Source organism: Cricetulus griseus, chromosome X (genome assembly GCF_003668045.3).
Source record: "Cricetulus griseus strain 17A/GY chromosome X, alternate assembly CriGri-PICRH-1.0, whole genome shotgun sequence".
NCBI lineage: Eukaryota > Metazoa > Chordata > Mammalia > Rodentia > Cricetidae > Cricetulus > Cricetulus griseus.
In genome coordinates this window covers 94967342-94991595 of record NC_048604.1, presented here as the reverse complement: position 1 = coordinate 94991595, position 24254 = coordinate 94967342, and the positions used below count along the sequence as shown (strand labels likewise).

The window sequence follows — 24254 nt, the reverse complement described above, 5'->3', positions numbered from 1 at the left end:
TACAATGAAATTGTATTCAGGCTTTAAAAAGAAGAAAGTTTTGGTACATAGCACAATGGGTATGCAACCTGAATACACAAAGTCAAATAAAGAATGAACAGAAGACTAAACATATATAAGGTATTGAAAATAGTCCAATTCACAAAAATATGGTAGTTACCTGATGCTCAAGGAGGAGGGAAGTAGAGTTGAAAAATAATAGACAATTTCAAGCTTGGGTGATGAAATAGTTCTAGAGGTCTACTTTACAACAGTAGAATGTATTTAATACTACTGAATCACAACCTTAAAATTCCTTAAGAGTAAATTTCAGATTACATGAGTTTATGACAATAAGAAACATTTGTTTCTTAACTAAAGTATCTATTATAAAAACAGTGTCAACCAACATTCAGCTACCATCTAGTACTCTCAATTACATACCAACCAAGAAATATAGAGAGATTGCCCAGCAATTTTAACTGGAATTCCATGGCTTGTTTTGGTAGTCCTACAGGCACAAAATATGAATTAAAGCATTTTGAGATTAGTGTAATTAGTGATGCCATAATATTATTACCTTAGCTTTATAAACTATTACATATCATTATATTACATATCATATGCTAATTAATGATATGACACAATCAAATTGACCAGCTGTTAAATTTTGGAACTTTACTTTTTTCTTTATCCTCTATAAAATAAAAAGTTAGAATTACATAATTCTAAGTTGGCAGTGTTTATGGTTCTTGTCATTTTAAGAAAACAATAACAAATACCTTTGCTTTTAGGTAGCTGAAGACAATGTACTGTAACAATTGGAAAATAGCATTTTTCTATTCATGACAAACATTTAATACAGAATGGCTATTTATATAACCATAGAAAGGAGATGGTTGCTGGGTAGTGGTGGCACATGCCTTTAATCCCAGCACTCAAGAGACAGAGGCAGGTGGAGCTCTGTGAGTTCAAGACCAGCCTGGTCTACAAAGCTACACAGAAAAACCCTGTCTCAAAAAACAAACAGAAAAGAGAGAGATGGTTACACGGAATAGTGAATATAAACAGAAGAGACAAAAGGAGGCTGATAGCTACTACAGAGATGACAAACCCATATGACTCTTCAAGACAAAGTTTCCTTTCACTTAAACAATGACCTGGTTGGGGAATCCAGATACTGAGGTTTGGATGGCTTCTACAGGTTCTGTTTAAGATTAGTGTCCCTCTGATATATGCCAGATTAAGTTACTTTCACCAATTATCCCAGTCCTCCATTTTCAGGGACAACAAACAAAGTGCAAAGATCTGGCCTGAATGTGGACCCAGATAGAAAATAGGGGAAAAGAGTCTACCAGTCCTCACATGCAAGCTCCATTTTCCCCAAACAAGCAGGTCTACTACTGCTACCTCAATTGCCTGTGGTCATTAGACCCCAGACTCTTCATCCTTTCAATGTAGACTCACATCAGCAACTCTGCAAGAGCTTAAATACCCGTAGCCTTGCACTGGGAATGCATCATTGGTTTCTCTTGTTCTGCTGAGACTTCTAGCTTCTTGGACTGAGAAACTGCCAGGTTCTCAGACTTTCTATTATGGTACTGATGGCCATTGTTGGACTATCTAACTTTCAAATATATAAGCCAAATGTATTAAATTATATTTTATAATTATTTTATATATGATGTACAGTATACTTAAGCACACACACACACACACACACACACACACACACACACACACACACACACACACACACACACACACCCTATTAGGCTCTTTTCCTGTAGAGAACACTAACAAATACAAATTTTGGTGCCAAGGAGTGGGGCTCTAACTATGGGTTTATCTGACAATGTGGTTCAGAAGCCTTTGGAATTGGTTTCCTTAGGAGTTTGAAAACATTTGGAGTGTAAGACAGAGAGAGAGTTGTAACCAAAGTTTGATGGGTGAGTATAGTGAGAGCTCAGAAGACCAGAAGGCTAATAAAAATACAGATAGTAAAGATTGTGTTGATGATATTTCAGATGGTAACAAGAACACTAATGGGAATCAGAGGATATTTATGTTATAATATCATGAAAAAGAACCTTTCTACAGTGTCTTGAGATTGTATAGTAGGATGAATTTAAAGGTGATAGATTGGGCTAGAGAGATGGCTCAGTGGTTAAGAGTATCAGCTGCTCTTCCAAGTGACTTGGATCCAATTTACCATTACCCCTCATGGTTGCTCACAACCTCTGTAATTCCAACTCCAGGGAATCTGTGCCTCTTTGGGCCTCCACAGGTACAAGGCATGCATGTGGTACACAGACACACATGCAAGGAAAATGCCCATATACAAAAAATAAAAATAATTTTAAAAATAAAGGTGGTAAACTACTAAATTTGGCAGAGGGAAGTACAAGGGAAGCCATCATTCAGATTGTGGCATCTATCTCATTGCCTCCTTTTAGCCAAGTTTACAATGAGAATTTTAAGCAGAAATATTTGGATATTTTACATTGAGCAGAAAAGCTGCTGAAGATATCTGGGCCATTAAAAGAAACCAACTATTTTGCATCAGGACAATAGAAAAGATACCTTGAGTATCTCCAGCAATGACCCAGACTGGGTCATTGCAGACTCAAGGGTGTAAAGATTAACTAATTTGAAAGACTTTGCTTTGAAAAAAAGAGCTCTAGGGCTTTCTGCTGGCATAAGGCCATTTGGAAAGTGTTTCTCTATTTACTCATCTGAGCACTTACAAGCTACAGAAGCCATAGTCCAAGGGAGGCACAGACACTGCTTAAACTGGCAACAGGCCTTGATGTTACCCATATGATACTGTTTTCACAAGGATATAGAAAACAAGAATTATGGGGGTCATGAGGCTTGACCTAGTAGCTAATGTGTGGCAGGATCAAGATCCCTGCAGGCAACACCTGGAAGGCAATGTGTAAAGCTGTGCAGATAAAACTACTAGGGATATTAGAAATTGAACATCTAAAGAAAGCTGCCAAGGGGCAAGCAGGGTTAGCCCAAAAGGTCATATTGGTTGTAAACAGCAAGGCCACAGCACCAGGACAATCCTAACGCACCTAGAACATACATAATGGCACCACCCTCATGGATGCTAGACATGGATCTATAGGATTCAAGGTTTGATCTACTGGGTTCTAGTCTTTCTTTTGTCCCATCCCCCTTTTTTGGTCTCATTTCTCCATTTGGGCCTGGAATTTTCTTCTGTGCCTTTGAATGTGGAATGTATACAGCATGCTTTCTACATTTTGCAGAGGTTCACAACCAATAGTTTACCTTTAGATTTCAAAGCGACTATGGACTTGGGCTTTCTAACAGTGCCAGAGCTGTTAAGGATAGAGGGACTCTTGGAAATGGATTGAATGCATTTTGTATTATGAGCTGGACATGAACTTGTAGGGGAGCAGAGGTAGAATGCTATAGTTTAGAAATGAAATATCCCCAATGGGGCCAAATATTAGGGGCTTAGTTGCTAGCTGATAGACCTTTTGTAAATGACTAGATCCTGAAGTCTCTGATCTAGTCAATCTGTTGATAGATTCATATGATATCATCATCAGGAGGGAGTGAAAACTAGGAGATGGAGTAAGTGAGCCACTGGAGGCATGCTTTGAAAAGATAACTTGTCCCCCTCTTTCCCTTTTGCTCCTGCCAGCCATGAAGTTTGTTTCCCTGCTCTATTATGTGATCCCTACCATACACTGCCTCCACAGATCCATAAGTGATAGAGCTGACTACTATGGTCTAAAACTTCTGAAGCTGAGAGCCAAATGAAATATTTCTTCCTTTAAATTGTTTCTCTCGGACACTGTCAAGCATAGTCATCTTTCAGCCCACTGGCTAGATCCTTGGTTAGAATATTATGCCTGCAATAGTGTAAATAGTAAAGTCTTTTCTATAAAACCAATAGAAAATACAAAATTGCTGGTAAAGGATTCTACACCATGAAAGGCCAGCAGTTTAACTGCTCAGTGGAAGTTTCAAGTAGCTTTGAATGGGCTTCTGAATGCAGTGAAGTGGAAGATACCAGGAAATACTGGCTGGCTCAAGCCAGCTTTCCCACTGACAGGGAGCCCTTGCCATCTGAGGGTCAAACATCATTCATGCCTGCCAACCTTTAGTAACTAATTTATGGTCATGTTTTGGTTCACTTCATAAAAGTTAAAGGTCAACTGAAATGCAGGAATATGCCTTTCTTTTCCCCACCACTATTTTCCCCTTATACAGATAAGGTAGCACTACTAACTTCCTTAAAACTGTATATAAAGCCATATCCTACTACAACTATGACGATAGTTGGACAAGTTAAAATAGAAACATGAACTTCAAGACTATGTATACAGATGAAGCAATTCAAAACTCTTAGTTTACTGTGTGAAAAATAAGGTTTTCAGTACCAATGACCCTTGCCTGAGCTCAACAGATTCAGTATGTGACAGGAGACAATGAGACCAGAAAGTAAAACTGATGTTGGGCTTCTGTGCACAATACCAAATATTCCCCCCTCCAGATTGGAAATATATTTGTCTCTGAATCATCTCATACTGTCACACCCATTTTTAGATGTCAATTTTCCACTTCAAACCCTGTTTTATTCTTTCATTCATTTGAGAGGACAGTAATCATTATTTTACCTACTATTTGACAATGGGTATGCTTTATTCTGTCAAGTTAAAAAAAATAGCAACAAGCAACTTACATAGCTCCCAGTTCTTATTTAGCAAGCTCATTTTTATAGTACTTATATTGCACCAGGAATTTAGTCAAGAATTTCACAAATGATGACACATTTAATTCTTTTAAATCAAAAATCAACCACATGGAGGCAAGTGTTACTAAAATTAGAGTTTACAACACTAGGGAGACAGGATTGTTAGACTTTGTTTTTTCAGGCTTAATGAAGGATGGCCTTCATTCCTCAGATACTCCCCCTACTTTGGGGTGTTGAGTTTAAAAGCCAATTGGATTTGGGGTGAAGAACATGAAGGAGAGCCCACATTTTCATAGAGATTATGATGCCCCCTCCCCTTGGTGAATCAAAATTCCATCATTTGCTGGTATCCATTACACATACATAACACATACATAATATATATACCCAACATAAATGTGTGTATATATCTATGTAAAAACATGCACGAGAAATGTTTACAAAGACATTTGGTTTAGCGTTCTAAACCTGGAGTATCCTCAATGCCCATGAATTATGGAATATTTACAATGGAATATTCTATAGCAACAAAAAACTAGTGATACACACAATAGCATATATGAATATCACCAACATACTGTTGAAATCCTGAAGCCAAACACAAAAGAGTATGTTGTATGATTACATTTATGTGATGTTTAAGGACAAGGAAAACTAATATATGAAGATAGAGGTTGCAATATTGGTCGCCTATGGAGAAGCAGAGAATGTAGACAAAGCTGAACAAGAAACTTCTATGGTGATTTTTTTATTTTGGAAGGGGTATTGCTTAGATGTGTATATTCATTTCTCAAATTCATCAAATTAAATATTCAAAATCTATACATTTTCATTGCTTGCAAAATTTTTATCTTATTTTAAGAGGAATAACTTTACATAGGTTACAAGATTCTGGGAAAATATGGGCTCCTGTTTTGCTGCTGTCTTAAAGATGCTGCCAGTGATATATCAGCAATATGAAGCTTAATACAGCTGCTGAAAAAAAGAACAGCCTCTGAAACTGGGAAACCAGATGCAGTAATTCTCAGCTCATTTGGAACACTTACTTTACATATTTCTTATTTGAAGATGTTATTCATTGGAAGACTTGTGAGTCCACACTAGAAGCCCCTAGCTATCACACCAAGATGCATATATTTCTAAAATAATCTTCTGTATTGATCTGACATAATAATGTAAGAATAATGTAAGTGACAGCTTGCTTACTGGGGGCAGAAAAGAATGTATCTTGGCATGATTCTTAAAATATTTATTTTTCCCTATATATTATCAATGGAAGAAGAAAAACAGTAGAAATAAGACGTTTAGACACCTGGGATCTTTGAGAGGCTGAATGTGAAACACTGTTTGTCTTGCAAATTCACAGTAGTCATGTTTGGATGGCCACTTAGCTAGAAACTACATGTCTTACTTAGGGTTTCTATTGAAACACTGTGACTAAAAAGCAGGTTGGGGAGGAAGAGGCTTATTTGGCTTACACTTCCTCATTGTTGTTCATTACTAAAGGAAAGTAGGAGAGGAACTCAAACAGAGCAGGATCCTGGATGCAGGAACAGATGCAGAAGCCATGGAGGGGTATTGCTTGCTTCCATCGCTTGCTCAGTCTGCTTTCTTCTAGAACCCAAGACCACCAGCTCAGGGATGGCACCACCTACCACGGGCTGGGCCCTCCATCAATCACTAATTAAGAAAAGGCCTTACAGCTGGATCTCATGAAAGCATTTTATTAACTAAGGTTTCTCCCTCAAGATGATCCTAGCTTGTGACAAGTTGGCACACAAAACCAGGCAGTACATTTTCCAGCTTCACTTGCAGCAATATGGAGTCAACTGACTTAAGTTCATATCAACAGAATATAAAAGCAGTAGCAACTCACTTGTATTGACTAATTTTATGTTATCTTGACACAAACTAGAGTCATCTGAAAAGGCAGAATCTCAACTGAGAAAATGTTTCCAGGTCAAACTGTAAACAGGCCCATAGGGCATTTTTTTTTTAATTAGTGATTGATGGGCGAGGGCCCAGACCATTATGGGTGATGTCATCCCTTGGGTGGTGGTCCTGGATGCTATAAGAAAGCAGACTGAGCAAGCCATGAGGAACAAACCAGTAAGCAGCACTCTTCCACGGCCTCTGTATCAGCTCCTGCCTCCAGGTACTGGCTCTGTATGAGTTCCAGTCTTTACTTCCTTCAGTGATGAATAGTAAGCCAAATAAACCCTTTCCTCCCAAAGTGGCTTTTGGTTATGTTTTTTAGCACAGCAATAGTAACCCCAACTAAGACACCATTTTAAAGAAAATCCCTCATTTACTTTTCTCCTCTGGTAGCATGCATAGCACCTTTCCACACTAGGAAAGATATCCTGCAAGGATAGAGTTTCCAGGTGAGTAACAGCTTGAGTTTTTCATGTTCTGTGAATCAAGTATGTGGTGTCATCAGAACAGGGTCTTGCCATCAAGATCTGTAGGGTAACCAATAGCATTGGCAATCACCTGTAATGTTGGGGGTCTATGAAACCTTACTGGCCAACAACTCCAAAAGAGGCAACCCATTCCTAGCATGGGGCTTTTTGTTAGCCTATAGTGCCTAGTAGAGGCACTATTGCCTCATTATAGTGACTCAGTTTCAACTCCTTCTTTATGAGTATGTGTATATGCACATACATACATACACACATGTACACACATAAATACATGTATATGCATTGTATACATGTACACACACACACACACACACACACACACACACACACACACACACACTTGATCTAGCAAAACATCCCCAGTGATACAATACTTTCATGAACATCATGGCAGTAATAACCACTTTCTGACTGGATTTAAGCCTGGTCCAGAAGATGAAATCCATACTTGGGACCATTATCAGGCCAAGAACTTGTAGTCCTATGGTATAATCTACTATTATTCTATTAAATGAACATAGTACTAAACTGATTTCTAATAACATAGTCACAGATTAATGTATGTCTCAACCATCATCAGAGAAACTTCTATTTGTGGTAGATGGTGATTAACAAACACCCACAACTGGTCAAGGTACAAAGAATAAGAGATTGTGGAATAGTCAATCCTAAATGGAACATATATACTAAACCACCTCTTCCAGAGGTTCCAGAATCACTGCAGAAGAGCATACAGAAAGAATGTAACATCCAGAAGTTGTGAATGACTACAAGGAAACTGTTTTCTAGACCCATCAGTGCAATTCCACAAATGAACTTGCAATGGCTGTAACAACATACACAAGACCTGTGCCAGACAATATCTCAGCATGGAGAGGTGAGATGGGCATGAAGTCTCACCCCTACCCAATGAGCTATTAGCAATTGTTAGTGTAGGGAGAGGGAAAGTCAGTTTTCTTTAAAAGTGTAGCCCCTGGCAGGTCAACTGCACAACCAAGAATATACAGGCATCACAAACTTGATGAGTTTTAAAACATAGGGATACAAATTTGGGTGGAGCAGTAAGAGGGGTGTATCTGGAGGTAGTTTTGGGAGAGAGATCAATGTAATCAAAATACAATATACAAAATGCTGAAAGAATTAATAAGAGGGAAGGAGGAAATCACTTGCCTCACACTTCCTTCTTGTCCCTGTCCCATCAGTTGCAAACGTAAGAGTGGCAGTGAACTAGCTTCAATTATGCAGATGTCAACATTCTAGGGCAATGGTTCTCAATCTTTCTAATGCTGTGACCCCTTAAATATTGTCCCTCTTGCTGTGACCCCAATGTTATTTTGTTGGTATTTCATAACTACAAATTTTGTTACTGTTATGAATCATAATGTAAATATATGATTTGCAGGATATCTGATATACAACCCCTATGAAAGTCATTCAATTCCTCAAAGGGTTGTGAACCCCCAGGTTGAGAACTGCTGGCCTAGGGAATAACAAATCCTATAAAATGGTTGGGTGCTAAGTCTAAATGCAATGTCTAGAGCAGTGCTGCTGTGCTAACAGCCTGGTTCCCTCAACTCTATCCTGCTATACAAGAGGGAATTTTCAATCTTATCTAAATCATTGCATTTGCAGACTCTTTGCTACATAATTTTGGCTAATTTACCTTCTATTTAAGCATTTGAGCTTTGTAGTCTCTAGGCAACACTTTCTAAATTACACACACACACACACACACACACACACACACACACACACACACACACACACACAATACACACATATGAATGCACACTCAAAGGAAAATAACCCAACACCATCTATACTGCCTGATTTTTAGTCAACCTGACACAACCTAGTCATGAGATATAAGGGATACTCAATTGAGAAAATGCCTCCGGAAGATCAGGCTGGAGGCGAGCCTGCATGGCATTTTCTATATGAGTGATGTATAGGGGAGGGCCAGCCCATTGTTGATAGTGCCATACCCAGTGGTCCTGGGTTCTTTAAGAAAGTAGGCTGACTACAGAATAGGAAAAGGTCTTTACCAACCCCACATTTGACAGAGGGATGATCTCCAAAATATACAAAGAACTCAAGAAACTAGATATTAAAAGATAAATAATCCAATAATGGGATACAGATCTAAAAAGAACTCTCAACAGAGAAATCTCAAATGGCTGAAAGACAATTCAGGAAATGCTCAACATCAGTAGTCATCAGAGAATTTGCAAATTGAAACAACTCTGAGATACAATTTTACACCTGTCAGAATTGCCAAGATAAAAAAACAATGATGACAGCTTATGCTGGAGAGGATGTGAAGTAAGGGGAACACTCCTCCATTGCTGGTGGGAGTGCAAATTTGTACAGACACTTGCACAGCACTTTGGAAATCAGTATGGTGGTTTCTCAAAAAATTGGGAATCAATCTACCCAAGACCCAGCAATACATTGGTCATGACAAATCACATGCCAGACTCAAAATCAGAAGCTGCCTTTAAATATGGGACTCATACCATTACTATTTTTGTGGAATACATCAAGATACTATTTAGAGTTTGGTTCTTAATCTTCCTAATGCGGTGACCCTTTGATTAGTTAGTTCCTCATGTTGTGGTAACTCCCAACCACAGTTTTTGTTTTTTGTTTTTTGTTTTCAAGACGGGGTTTCTCTGTAGCTTTGGAGCCCATCATGGAACTAGCTTTGTAGACCAGGATGGCCTTGAATTCACAGTGATACATCTATTTCTGCCTCTTGAGTCCTGGGATTAAAGGTGTGCACCACTACCACCTGGCATAAAATTATTTTGTTATTGAAGTAACTGTAATTTTGCCACTGTTATGAATTATAACATAAATATGTTTTTCCATGGTCTTAGGCAACCCCTGTGAAAGCACCCTTCGACTCCCAAAGGGTTCTTGACCCACAGGCTAAGAATTGCTGATTTAGAGGATCCCAGGGGCATACACCCTTTAAATGGTATCCACCATGTAGGACTATGCTGTTACTCAAACTACTTTGAAACTGGAAAAAAAAGGAAGTAGGCTGAGTAAACCATGAGGATCAAGCCAATAAGCAGCACTCTTGCATGGATTCTTTATCAACTCTTGTCTCCAGATTCCTGCCCTGTTTGAGTTCTTGTCCTGACTTCCTTCGATGAGGAACAGTGATATGGAAGTGTAAGCCAAACAAATATTTTCCTTCCCAACTTGCATTTTAGTCATGGTGTTTCATTACAGCAATAGAAACCCTAAGACACTATCTTTATCTATTGTGCAATATGAATCTTACTGCTTCAGCTAGTCCCCCATAGCCTAAAAGGTATCATCAATACCTTCTTTTTCCTTTCCTTTCCTTTCCTTTTTATTTTTTCTGAGACGTAGTTTCTTTGTATATCCCTGAGTGACATGGAACAAGCTCTATAGACCAGACTGGTCTTGAATTCAAGAGAGATTCATCTGCCTCTGCCTAGAATTAAAGTGTGCCTGGGACTAGAGTGCTGAGATTAAATGCATGTACCACTACCATCTGGCAATACCTTTCTCATATGTATAATCCCATCCTCTATGCTTAACCTTATATCCTGTATTTGCCTTCACTTGCATCTTGTGTTCTGGTTGCACTAGATATTACTTGGAGGCACCTTGTGCAAAAGAACTCTATGCTCACACTCCAGCCAAATGGAATGTTCTTTCACTCTCTTCCACATTTTACCCTCTCCCATCCATGGTATAATTCTTTACAATTTAGACCAGAAAATACAAAGAAGCTTTTCTACCCCTACACAGAACAACTCTCTCCTTCTGCTATATTTCTTTTTTCTGTTTTTTCTGCTATACTTCTATATCACTTCATTAAACTTCATATCTCCCCAAGCTATTAGAATTTCTTTATTTTTTGAGACAGAGTCTCACTATATAGCCCTGGCTAGCCTGGAACTTGTTATATAGACTAGGCTGACCTGAACTCAGAGATCTGACTGCCTCTGCCTCCTGGGTATATGGAATAAAGATGTGTACCACCACATCTGGCCCTATTAGGATTTTTAATATGTCTGATCTCATAGTTAGAATTATGTTTCAAAGGAAAAGTACCTTGTGTATTTTCATACCTTTGGCAGTTAGCATATGACTTGGATCACATCTGATGAATGTTGAAAAGACAACAGAAGAATTTAACAGGTCACATATTCACAAACACTACACACAATTATTCTTACCTATTCAGTGCAAATGCATAGTGGAATTTAATGTTGTGTTGATCAGCCAAATCACATGTAGGTAGCATCTTCAGTGTTTCTACTAGCTTGACCATCGCATCATAGTCCTGTTGGCACAACATCTCAGAGTGTGAAAAAGAGGAAACAGCTCTTCATAGATTTTTCTGAATAGCTACAAACATAAGACAGCCTCCAAATTTAAAGATAAACCTTTCCTTACTGATAGTATTTAGTAAAATTAATTGTAGCATTGACAGGTACAGAGAAATATATAAAAAAGAAGATAAATGGGACAGAGGGCACAAAAGGATCAATAAAACATTTGTTAAATCCAACAACAAGAGCACAACTGAGCCTAGTAACAAGGAAGCAACAAGGAAAAAGATGTTACGTGCTAAATGTGGAAGGTTTAATACCAGCAGCAGAACCATACACAAGAAAACTTAGTCACTTTCCAATGCAAATGGAGAAAGCATCTTACTCCTTCCTATTTTGCCTAAATAAAATTAATCTAAGCTAGAATTTCTCAACTGTTGATATTCTAGGCTTTTATCTTTGCTCTGGGATGCTGTTCTGTGTATTGCTGGATGGGTAGCTTCATCCCTACTATAAGTCACAAGTATCCCTGCCCTACAGTCAGTTTTGACAAATTAGAATGTCTCTTCAGACAATGTCAAATACCCCCATGCTAAGAAATACTGTCCCAAATGCTTCATGAATTACCTAAGGGGTTAAATTGCTACCATGTGTGTCTCCATTGGGTTCCATTTTAGTAGTGCCACCAACAGTTACCCATTTAGCTAGGCTTAGAAATACTGGTATTGGCCAACTTGATGCCAGCCAGTCAGCAGAGAGGATCTTCCTACAGAAACCTGACACTTGGCTTAATACTTTGAGGCTGTTGCCTCAGAAAAGAGAAGAAATACCTTCCAGGAACCTTCCAGCTCTTCCTTGGGCTTAAGAGTTCTACCAATGAAAAATTAAGAACTGAAAACATTCAGTAAGGGAAGGGTAGAAGACAGCCAGCAACTCAAAGAAACATTTCAAGAGCAGGGGTGTGGTGGCACACACCTATAATCATTGCATTGGGGAAGCAAAAGCTGGAGCATTGGGAGTTCAAGTCATCTTCAGCTAAACGGCAAAGTCAAGAGTCAATGGGTTACAAAAGACCCTGTCTCCAAATAACAACAACAAAAGCAAAGCCAAAAAGAAATACGTCTAGAAAAATCAATCACATTTTCTTGTTGCATAATACCACCTGTCATTAAAAGCAGGTAGCTTATTAGTCACTCAGGCCATGGATTCCTTAGTAGCTGACTCTGTTCTGGGTTCAGACCATAAATGGATTCTCTCTCCATCATTCAGAACTGTGATCAACAACTGCTAGTGCAGCTTTGTAGTATTCTACAAGTAAAGTATGTTATCCTTTGTGCCTCTAGAAGGAAGAGGCGTAAGATACCCTTAAAATTAGTCCAAATTTGAAGAGAAATCCCCAGTTTCCCTTCATGGTTCCAGACCTCAGAACCCGAGTCTCAAAATTTTCCAGTAACTTTAGATGTCTATATTAGAATAAGCATCTGCTTCCCCAGTTCCTTAATGTAGCCCAGCTACTTCTCTCACTGAAGAGTGGTGGTAAAAAGAGAAAGATGTGACAAAGGCATAAAGGAAATGCTGGAAGCATTGAAAACAAGGGCAATGGAACTAGTCAGCCTTTGTCTGAATCCTGACTTTCCCCTACTCTGTGAATCTGAGCAGGTTACTTAATTTCTGTGCCTCAGATTTCATTTGTAAAATAGAAACAATAAGAGCAAACCTAAACCATAGGGCTAAGAGGACTAATAAATCGGGATTTAGGAAAGACTTGCAGAGTATTACCTAAAATAAAATATATGTAAAATGTTAAATTCTTTGTTTCTTATTTTAAGCACAATAGGGGCTCTTGGCATGCTTACTTCAGCTCTAATATGACAAAACTACCTTTAAATCGTCTATTAAAGCCCATCACCAGGCCACATACCTATTTAGGTAGAGCAGTCTCTTAATCACACCCCTGATGCAAGTAAGTATACTTTCTATGAGAAATTCCATGTAACAAAGAAAAGTCAGGCATATGTTAGCCTCACCCAAGCACACTTCATACCTGGATATCACGGTAGGAGAGGAGTAAGTTAATGATAATGTCCGATGTCAGAACCTCAATATTATCCATGCGGAATTTGATCCGAGTCAACTCTTTTGCCAGTTCATCACCCTGGTATTTTTCTCTGGCTTTCCGGATGTCATTTAACAAGGTTTCTTTGTAATAAGCACTGAAGAAGAAAACAAAACCCCCAATTACATACCTGACTCTCACAATTTTTTTTTTTTTTTGGTTTTTCGAGACAGGGTTTCTCTGTGTAGCTTTGGAGCCTATCCTGGCACTCGCTCTGGAGACCAGGCTGGCCTCGAACTCACAGAGATCTGCCTGCCTCTGCCTCCCGAGTGCTGGGATTAAAGGCATGTGCCACTGACGCCCAGCTCCAAGACTCTCTTGAGTGCTCAAACAAGTATGGTTCTCAATAACACACAGGGACCTTGGCCATCCTTGAATCTTCCTATAACAGTAAACATAATATCTGCTTTTTTGCATACTATAGCAATAAACTAGTAATAAAAATTCAGCTTAATACAACCTTAAAATATCTTCAAAGCTTAACTTTCATACAGTCTAGAGAATTTTCAACACAACTCCCTAAGAATTATGTAATTTACACACACACACACACACACACACACACACACACACACACACACACACAGCATAAAGTACATTTACATGATTATTTAATTTTCCCTACTATCAAAACATTATCAAAAGCTAAACAAAACTTCAAAAGACATGAAACCTAGGCAAATTCATTTAAAAGCATTTTAATCTACTAAATTTTCCCAGTTAGTGGTCATGAAGCTGTTGCCAGGTGAAGGAGAATGGAAACTAGTGATGTATCGTTGAGCAATCCAAGAAATGGTACACAGAAGCCATGCCAGGAAGATTACAGACAACTGTACCTTCCATCCTTAGGTTTCCTTATTATTTTTCTGCAAAAATGTTTTCCAATATAAAATAAAAAATTCTCTTTTGTGGGCATCTAAACAAAAAGAGAGTATGTAAAAACATTTAAAACAGTGTAAATCTACCCTGATATGTCATCATAGCCTGTCATAAGCCTATGTTAGTATGTGGTACTTCATTTAAAACTTAAAAAAAGTCCTCATTTAGTGGTATAGAAGCCAACTTACAATGATAACCACAGATTGATTTAAGTACCTTGTATATTTTCCAAATAATTTTAAATAGAGGTTGAGCATTACCAAGAAGTAATACTATCAACCCATTATTGCGCTTCTCACTTGGGAAAGAGTAAATCAATTCTAGAGAAAGAAATATAACCGATAAAATAAGAACAAATAGTACTTAGTCTGAATAATTATAAAGTAATGGCACATAAATGTGCACACAGTACAAAGCCTAGTCCGACCAATGCTCCTAATAAGACCTCAATTAACATTTAAAGAATGGAGTGATAGTCTATAAAATGGTTTTGATATAAAAATACCAGTGCACTTCTTTCCTTATTTGTCAACTGCCATTACACTAATGATGAGCAAATTATAGATTCTGCCAGTGTTTAAAACTCTGTTATTAACTGAATGAGTCATTAAGTTGGGTGACATCCATTGCCCATTCAGCAGACTATAAAGGCATCAAAGCTATTAAGGTGTTACTAATTTGGCCTGACAAGTAAAAAGTTATACTTTAGTCTTGTTTTCAAGGGTAACTGAAAAATCACTTTAAAAAGAAAATACAATATGCACAGTAACTTTTTGCAAATGGAATTATGGCTGGCATGTTGGGGATATCAGATATGTACTAAGTATGTAGCCATTTCTTCATCTGGTCACAAGGGAGGATGTTGCTAATCTCTGGGGACTCAGAAATGGTTTCTAAGTGCTTTCTAGCACAAGACTCAAGATAGAGATAATAAATCTTCGAGAGTTGGTACTTGAGCTAAAATCTTACCTGCCATCCCTGTTATAGAGGTTTTCAAACATAAGCACCATTGACCCTCTCATTGATGATTGACAGACACCAGTCACAGGACAGAATTCACCAATAGGTATTTTGAGCCTTTGGGAATTAAAACAAATGCCTCCAAAGTTTGTTTTCCCAATACATGAATTTACTGAATGAGAAACAAACTTGAATCTATTTCTTACAAAGACATTTGATTCCTCTGTCAGATTCAAGTTAAATACCTCTTTGTTAGACCTACAAATACACTATTAGGAGAGGTTTCTAAAATTCACTAAAATCTTTCCTTTGAAGTAAGACAGTAACTATCAAAGTGTCAAAGAAACCCCTATTTGTTCTCTGTTGATGCTGTTTGGGTTTCTAGACTTCTTTCCCACTAAAGTGTGCATCTCAAGGAAAGGCAACAGGACGGAAAAGGTGTGAAGGATGTAACAAGTGTAACCTTCATGCCAATACTTTAACAGTAACCCTCTACGGTTCAGGGTGCCATGATCTGAGCCAAAGTATGACATGAGGTCCTTGACATTTCATTACAAGTCAGTTCTGCCAGTCCTTTGGATTTTCATTTGTTTTGGAAGAACAAATCCTTCTTATGACACAACTCACAGGAATAAATCCTTTAAATTGGCTGTGAGCAAAACAACAGGGATCCTCTAGTTAAGAATCATTTCCTGCCTTTAACTTTCCAACTAGCAACACTGTAGGTACAGTTTATTTAGCACTAAGGTTCAAAGAGGGGAAGTGACTTTTCCAAGGCTACCCAGGCAAGCAATCACCTAAACCAGAATTCATACTCAAACCTGTCTGCCTCTGAGTGGACACCACCATACCCCATGACGTAAATCTACAGATAACATGTCACAAGACATCCTGAGGTCAGGTTGGCTGAAGTTTGACTCAATGCATGCTTATGACAAGAACTTAAGGTCAGAATGACCTTGCTCTGGCATTTTGAGAACCTGAATAACTGAGAGTATAAAATTATGTTCAGAAACTATCTGTAAACACAGAATCTTAGAATTGAAAGAGATCATTAAAAATAACCACAGAGTTAACTTCCCTGTTTTATAAAGAAAAGAGCCATAGAGAAGAAGAGTTACATATCAAGATCACATAAGGAAACATGGTTAGTCCCAGGCCCAGTTATGACTATGCCCTTTTCTGGCTTCATCTCAGGAAGTCAGCTTAGTGAGGCACTAAGGGGGTAATGATGGATTCCAAGATGTTTAAGTAGATCGTCAATGACCCCTATTCTCTGGGCAACCTGGTCACTTCAAAGTATACCACCTCCCTGAAAATAAAGGGAAATTTTCTGTAAGACTTTCAGGATTTTTAGTGGCTGGTGGAAATTACCATGAGGTCACACGAATGTCCTTAAGGAGGCTAGTGAACTTGTCCACCAGGGGCATACATAGTGGGCCCAGGATGGTGTCCCAGTTGGGCTGCATGTACTCTGAGGCTCTCCTTTGGGCATCACTCTCGCAGCAAAAATAATCAGCACATGGTGTCACAGTGTAAGGGATGAAATAATAATTTCCACTAGATGCCTGAAAAAAAGAAACAATAAGTATTTTAGAAAGCAAGTGATACAGAAGCACAGCTACAGCCCTGAACAGGCAGGCCTGGTAGGACATGGAAGGAGAAGATGCACAGTATGAACAATACTTTGTGTGATTTTCATCTCAAACCTATTAGGCTCAAAACAGGAAATCATTCAATTTCAAAATCATTACCACCTGTGGATGCCTCTGAATTTCACTGGTAAAAATGTTAAAGATTTTTAAATTTTAGAAACTATGTACATTCACTGTCTGTCCTCCAAACCACCAGGAACTTAGACCCCTTGATAACCAAGGATTATAAAATGGCATATTAGTTTTTATTCTAAATTAAAAATTCATATTATTTGATATTTAATGCAGGTACTGTTAAATTTTTTGACTAGAAATGACAAGAAGCACATTAATAAATGATTACTTTCAAAGGTTTTATGAAAGAATCTGTTGAAATTTTTCACACCATTAAGCAATACTCATGTAAAGCAACATCTTTTGTTCTATAGAATAATTATAGTTGACTGAATCATGATTCTTTGAAAAGCAAAATCATTACCTTTAAAAGACACACTATGTACTCAATTTTTAGCACACTGAAGTCTAAAAAATACATTCTTCATGACATTCTTATACTCAGTCTTCTTTGTAAGTATACATAAATATATAAGTATACAAATAAATTTGACATACATATATAATTAAATAGGATGGAGACGAGTGCCCTAACTCTGGGAAAATCTTTTGAAAATACTGGAGGTTGTGCCAGAATAGTTTTCATCTTATTGAATTGTTGGCCAAATGGTTCTCATGGACCACTCCAACACATCGCAGGAGATTGCCAAGGATATTGGTTGCTTTCTAGAACCTGATGGTAAGGCCATATTGCTGAAGACAACACTTACTTATGTCATCAAACATGGAGAAGTCAAGCTGATACCCAACTAGAAACTTCATACTTACTGAGTAGCATTTATTTTGCTGGAAGTTACTCTGCATGGCAGCAGAGGAGTCAAGTAAGCATCAGTGTCACCAAGCTACAAACACTGCAATCTACAATGTGACCTGCCTGCAAGATATACTGATATAAAGGTGTCATAAATGTTATTGTAGTAACCATCCACTTTTTGATTGGATTTAAGTTTTACTCCATGATATGGAACCCACACCTGACACTGCTAAAGCAGCCAACAACCTGAGACTAGACTGGCCATCAACCTAGGGGAAAACCTACTAAAGAAACATAGCAATAAAATGACTCCTAATGACATACTGCAATGCCCATAGATGAATGTCACACTCAACCCTCATCAAAGAAGATACTATTTGTAGTAGATGGGGACTACCACAGAGACCCACAACTGGACAGTATACAGAAAGTGAGAGACTTTGGAGCATCCAGTCCTAAATGGATGTTTTTATCAAACTCCCTCCCTTAATGCTCAGGGACACAGAAGAGAAGGCAGAAAGATTGCAAGAGTCAGAGGTGGTGGATAACTTCAAGAAACAGTGACTTCCAGACACAACAGAACGAATACACTTATGAACTTACAGAGACTGTAACAGCATGCATAGGATCTGCACAAGTTCAAGAAAGAAAGGGTCCCAGAGCACTGAGAGGGTTCTGGACACAAAGTAACACCCCTAACCAACTAGCTATTTGCAATTGATACCTGCTGTTAAAGGGGAATCAATTTTAATATTGTATCACTGGGTATATCTCAACCACACTCCATAGCAGGCCAATGCCCAGAAGTAGTTGGCTAAACAAAATGAACTCCTTGTGCTCTTCTATGGTTTTCTTGTTTTGTTTTGGCATTTTAAAAAATATCTATTTTTATTTTGTGTTCACTGGTGTTTGGTGTCAGAACTGGAGTTACAGTTGTGAGCTGCCATGTGAGTGCTGGGAATTGAACCTGGGTCCTCTGCTAGAGCAGCCAGTGCTCTCAACTGCTGAGCCATTTCTCTAGCTCCTCTTGTTTTAGCATTTTGTATTAATGATTTTTTTGTATTAATGATTTTTATTAATTGTTTGGATTCTTTTTAGAAAGAGAAAAAATGGAGCATGAAGTTAGGTGAAGAAGGAGGGAAGATTTGGGAGGAGTTGGGGAGGAGAAAAGACTTTTATATATAATGAAAAAATTGTAAATAAATAAATACCTATGTGGCATTAAGCAGGGAGAAAAACAAAATGCTGGAGGTTTAGTTGAATGCAAATCCAACAGGAACTAAGACTAAGTAGGGATGCTCAATAAGCTACTGCTACACCAGGTTATACTAAAAATATCTAGAAAGGAAACAGACTCATTTTGGGTTAGTTCGATTACATTTAGATCATTATCCCAGATGCAAATCAGACTGACTGTCACCAAGCTGAACATAATTAATTTGAAACTAAGTTTCATGGAGCCCTTGTTGGTCTTAAACTTACTGTGTAGCTCAAGGTGACCTTGAAATCCCGATCTTCATCTTCCTGCTTCTACTTCCCAACTCCTGAGATCACAGGCATGTTCCATCAGCCCTTCATGTGCTCAATCTGTTGTTTAAACTTTTCAGTGAAAAAATAGCTTATAAATTTATACCTTAATCTCCAATAGCCCATAAACTAGGTGTGGTGGCATATGCTTGTAAACTCAGCCCTTTGGAGTTAGAGGTACGGGGATCAGAAGTTCAAGGTCAGCCCCAGCTCTATAGCAAGTTTAAGGTTAACTTAAGACAGATGGATATCCAATCCCTGAAAAATTAAACAAATACCCATATTTAAACTTGAATTTTGAAAGAATTTATATGGCATGGGAAACTATTCACCTCTCTTTTTCAATTTTTAAATTAAAGTAATAGAAGTATCCAGGAATTTGGACATAGTGAAGATACAACAACAGAATGTACTTTTGTGGGGTTGGGGAGATTGTTCATTCAGTATAGTGCTTGCTGCACAAGCATGAGGACCTCAGTTAGGACCCACAACACCCAAATAAAAGTCAGACCTGGGCTTGTCTATAATTCCAGCGCTGAGAGGCAAAAACAGGCAGATCCCTAAAGCTGACTGAACAACCAGCCTAGGTAAATAGATGATCTCCATGTTAAATGAGAAGCCGTCTCAAAAATGAGAATGGTAATTGAGAAAAATAACTGACATCAACCTCTGGTATTCATGTGTGTGTACATAAGCATATACCTACATAAACATGCTTATATCACACAACGTAATTTTTAAAGTACATTGTGTTCCCAGTAAGGCATCAAATAAGGGATAAGACTTCTTTTAAGTTGAAAATATCTCTCAAATGTATGAATTATAGAGAAAATTGTCACAATATCATGATATAAGATCAAGCAGAAAATTTTACAACTTACAAGATTTCCTTCTGAATTAAATCTGCTTGATGGACATATAGGTCACATTCTTTTCTTCTATTTTAATTTAAAATATAATTGTCCTGGAATTCTCTTTTTGGACCTTGTGGGCTCTGTCATATCACATTTTGAACTTTAAAATAATCTGCTAAAAACAATTACAAATACTGCCTCACTAAAGCCTATTTTAAAGTAGGTGAGCTTTATCTTGGGGACTAGATGATTATTATTTTTGGCTTTTCAGAATTCCGAGTATCTTTTTCAATTACTCTACTCAGCTATAGGAATGTGGAAGCTGACAAAGGCCATCCACAAACACAGGAGCAGGGGCCATGAGCCAGTATAATTTTATGTATGGATACAAATTCAAATTTCACACTTGTGTATGTCATAAATTAATTATTTCCTAATATTTTTTAAATGTTAAAAAAACAACCATCCCTACCGGACGTTGGTGGCACACGCCTTTAATCCCAACACTCGGGAGGCAGAGGCAGGCGGATCTCTGTGAGTTCGAGGCCAGCCTGGTCTCCAGAGCGAGTGCCAGGATAGGCTCCAAAGCTACACAGAGAAACCCTGTCTCAAAAAACCAAAAGAAAAAAACAAAAACAAAAAAACCCCAAGCATCCTTTTGTCTGGAGAGATGAGTGATTAAGTGCACCAACTGTTTTTGAAGAGGACCCAGGATCAATTTGCAGCACCCATGGCAGTTCATAACCATTTGTAACTCCAATTCCAGGTGATCCAACACCTGCTTCTGGACTCTGTGGCAACATATATGGCACATACATATAGGCAAATACTCTTACACACAAAATGAAAATAATTTTTTTAAAGAATGAATCCTTAGCTCAGGGGCTATAAAAAAAAAAAACAGGTATGAGGTCTAGCTTGTCTCAGACTAAGTCTTCAGATGCTCCATTAACCATGAAAATGAGCTTCTCTGAGAATAATTACCCTGCTGTGACACAGCAGCTGGAAACCATCCCTGAGGGTACCAACTATTGGATGACATTAAACCCCTCAAAACTAAAGTGCCAATATTATAAATAGAAAGGGCAAAAGTTCATGCATGTGGATAATGACTGCAGAAGGGTGGCACATAACAACTTTACTATCACTAGGAATTGCCTGCACCAGGGAATGAAAGACCCTTCCCTCTCTCTAATACTTTGAAGTTCTCAGAGATTAAATTGCTAAGCAAACTAAAGTTTTGGTGGGTTAGAGACAAAGTTTTTCCTCATTCATGCCAGGAAATCCATGTCGCTAAAGAAAATTAAATTAAAGCCCATTTGCATATTAAAAGTTGAAATGTTTTTTGAACTGAAACTGGTGGTTATGGTAAAGACCTTCAAATTTCAGATTAAAGGAGAAAAACTCCAAGTGCATTGGTGAGGTACAGAAGACAAAATATGTTTGAAGAATTATAGCTTTTTAAGGGTATTTGTGTCAAACTAGAGGTGTCCCAAGCACCTTAGAGCCCATCTCCATAAAATTACTGTAACTGATTAAAACCATTTAAAGTTTCTGTAAAAGATTGTATGGACATGTAAGAAACAGAAAAATACCGTTCAAGAAACCCCACTAAATAGTATTAAGAAAAGCAAAATTCTGGAGCATCTGAGCCATAATCTGTCCAGCCTCAAGTAATAGAAATATTACTCTTAGTGTAGCCAAGAAGTTGGGATTCTCTCCATCTCTGAGTCTAGGATGACACCATGTCCTGGCGTTGTAGGTGCTCTAATCCTAACAAGTATGATCAAAAGGAAAGCTCTATCCTAGGGAAAAAAGCAAAACACTATGTTCTGATTGCTTTTATCCATGCTTACTCAGAAGGTAAAGATTCTATACCAGGAGACACAAACCAAGAAAAGACCCAAGACTGCCACCTCTACCCTGTGCATCACGCATAGAACAGGGTATTAGCCCAAGAAAAGTTACTGTCTCCATTGTCTGCTCCAGAGCATCAATATAGTGTAGTGTCTGAGGAAGAAGTGGCTACAAGGACAGTTTCTCAATAGGGAGCTGATTTTATGAGTAATACAACATGGGAAATTTCAAGTCTATGGACACTATTAAAAAAGAGAGATTGGTGGCAAGAGGTAGATCAGGTTTAAGTTTTTCAGAGAGCAAGCTACTGAAAGAGACAGCTAAAAGGAACCTTCCTGAGGTTAGAACAGACTACAAGGACTGGACTTGTGACTGAGGGCAGAGGAAGATGGTGGCAGGGGTGGGGGGTGAGGTATTTTCATAATAAATAATCCCAGATTGATGGTTGAAATTTTAAAAGAAAAGAAGGAACCTTTGGGTCTAGACTGTTCCAAATATTTACTGGAGTTTGCAGTGACAACAATGATGATCAAGTTGTAAATTGCCCTTTGGCAGTGAAGGTGCTTTGCCCAGAAGATGGAAAAGCAGCTATCCTGAGAGTTAACCAGGACTTTCTGGCAGTTAGTAGCAGTTAGTATCCCAGCAGCAGAGGAGACCTGCAGATTTGGATGTAGACCTGCTAGATGGCTTACTTAGTTCACATGGTTTCCTTGGTCCTGATTCAGTGTTTAACTTTATTCCTGTGGACAGTGCATTAGGCTTTCTTCCCTGGAAAATCAGATTGATTGAGACTGTACCTTTGCCTTCTCACCTAATCATCAGTTATGAGGACTTTTTCTCTGCCCTTAATCAGTGTATAGCTTGTGAACAGCTTCTGGGAAAGTAGTGGCTTCTGGCTGTATAATTTGATTTCAAGCTTTTGAACAAAAGGGCACAAGTGATTCTGATGTTTATAAAGTATCTATAAAACCCTGTACACACCTAGTTCAAATTCCTCAACAAACACAAATTATCAACAAACACAAAAAGTGACTTACTAGAGGGTGAATGTGTGTGTGTGTGTGTGTGCGCGCGCGCGCGCGCGCGCGCGCGTGTGTGTGTGTGTGTGTGTGTGTGTGTGTGTGTGTGTGTGTGTGTGTACATGTGTATGGAAATAAATTTATAAATGGGGGCACATTGAAGAATAGAGTACATAGACCAGCTCAAGCAAGGAGGAGCTAAGATTTCAGATGCAAAGGCTTCAGCTCCTGCTACTTCTCTTTTTGTGGGAAGTACAGGGAGTGAGCAGAGTTGTTTTAGTTTGTGGTAGGTGGAGAGTTTTTGTTCAGTCTTTCTTAGTGACAAAACTTCATTTTTTGAGAATAATATATTGACTTATTAAGTGCAAGTATTCTTTGAGCGAGTCAGAAACTCTAAATTGTTCCCATGTTGAAAGTTTGCTTACCTTCAGAGCAAGGGAACCTCCTCAGATTTCTGTCCATTTCATTTCTTCATTATAGTAAACAGTTATGACTTGAGAGTACTGCTTTGGTGTCTGTTCTGGGTTGTAAAGATCACTTGAAAAAACTTATAATATTGAAGTACAGAATACAAAAATTTAAATATTGAAATTAGGCAGTCAAAAAAACAAAAAAAGTAATTAAATGGTTATCTTAAAGATGAAAAATGCCCTTAAAAGACAGTGTTTATTTCCTTATTTGTGTGATTACTAAGTTGTATAGTACCTAAAAAGCATTTAAAATGTTTCTTTTAAATGGATAGAGAAAATGTGGTACATTATACAATGGAGTACTACTCAGCAGAAAAAAAAAAAACAATGGAATCTTGAAATTTGCAGGAAAGTGGATGGAACTAGAAGAAACCATTCTGAGCGAGGTAATCCAATCACAAAAAGACAAACATGGTATGTACTCACTCATATGTGGATTTTAGACACAGAGTAAAGGATTACCAGCCTACAATCCACACTGCCAGAGAAGCTAGTAAACAAGGAGGGCCCTAAGAGAGACATACATGGTCCCCTGGAGAAGGGGAAAGGGTCAAGATCTCCTGAGGAAATTGGGAGCACGGGAAGAGGGGGGAGAGACC

At 38.2% G+C, this 24254-nt stretch overlaps 1 protein-coding gene and 1 pseudogene across 1 annotated transcript in view; one reads left to right on the top strand and one right to left on the bottom strand.

Annotated features, from left to right (window-relative positions):
• Map3k15 (mitogen-activated protein kinase kinase kinase 15) overlaps positions 1–17595 on the bottom strand; it is a 95793-nt gene extending 78198 nt beyond the window's left edge. The window contains exons 1-4 of the mRNA XM_035449753.1: positions 17539–17595; positions 16780–16973; positions 13495–13663; positions 11355–11461 (exon numbers count right to left, since the gene is read on the bottom strand). Coding sequence (XP_035305644.1) covers positions 11355–11461; positions 13495–13663; positions 16780–16973; positions 17539–17595 — 527 coding nt within the window. The remainder of the gene's footprint in view (positions 1–11354; positions 11462–13494; positions 13664–16779; positions 16974–17538) is intronic.
• A 185-nt stretch (positions 17596–17780) lies between these two features.
• Positions 17781–23052, top strand: LOC103160485 (annotated as a pseudogene).
• The last annotated feature ends 1202 nt before the right edge of the window (positions 23053–24254 follow it).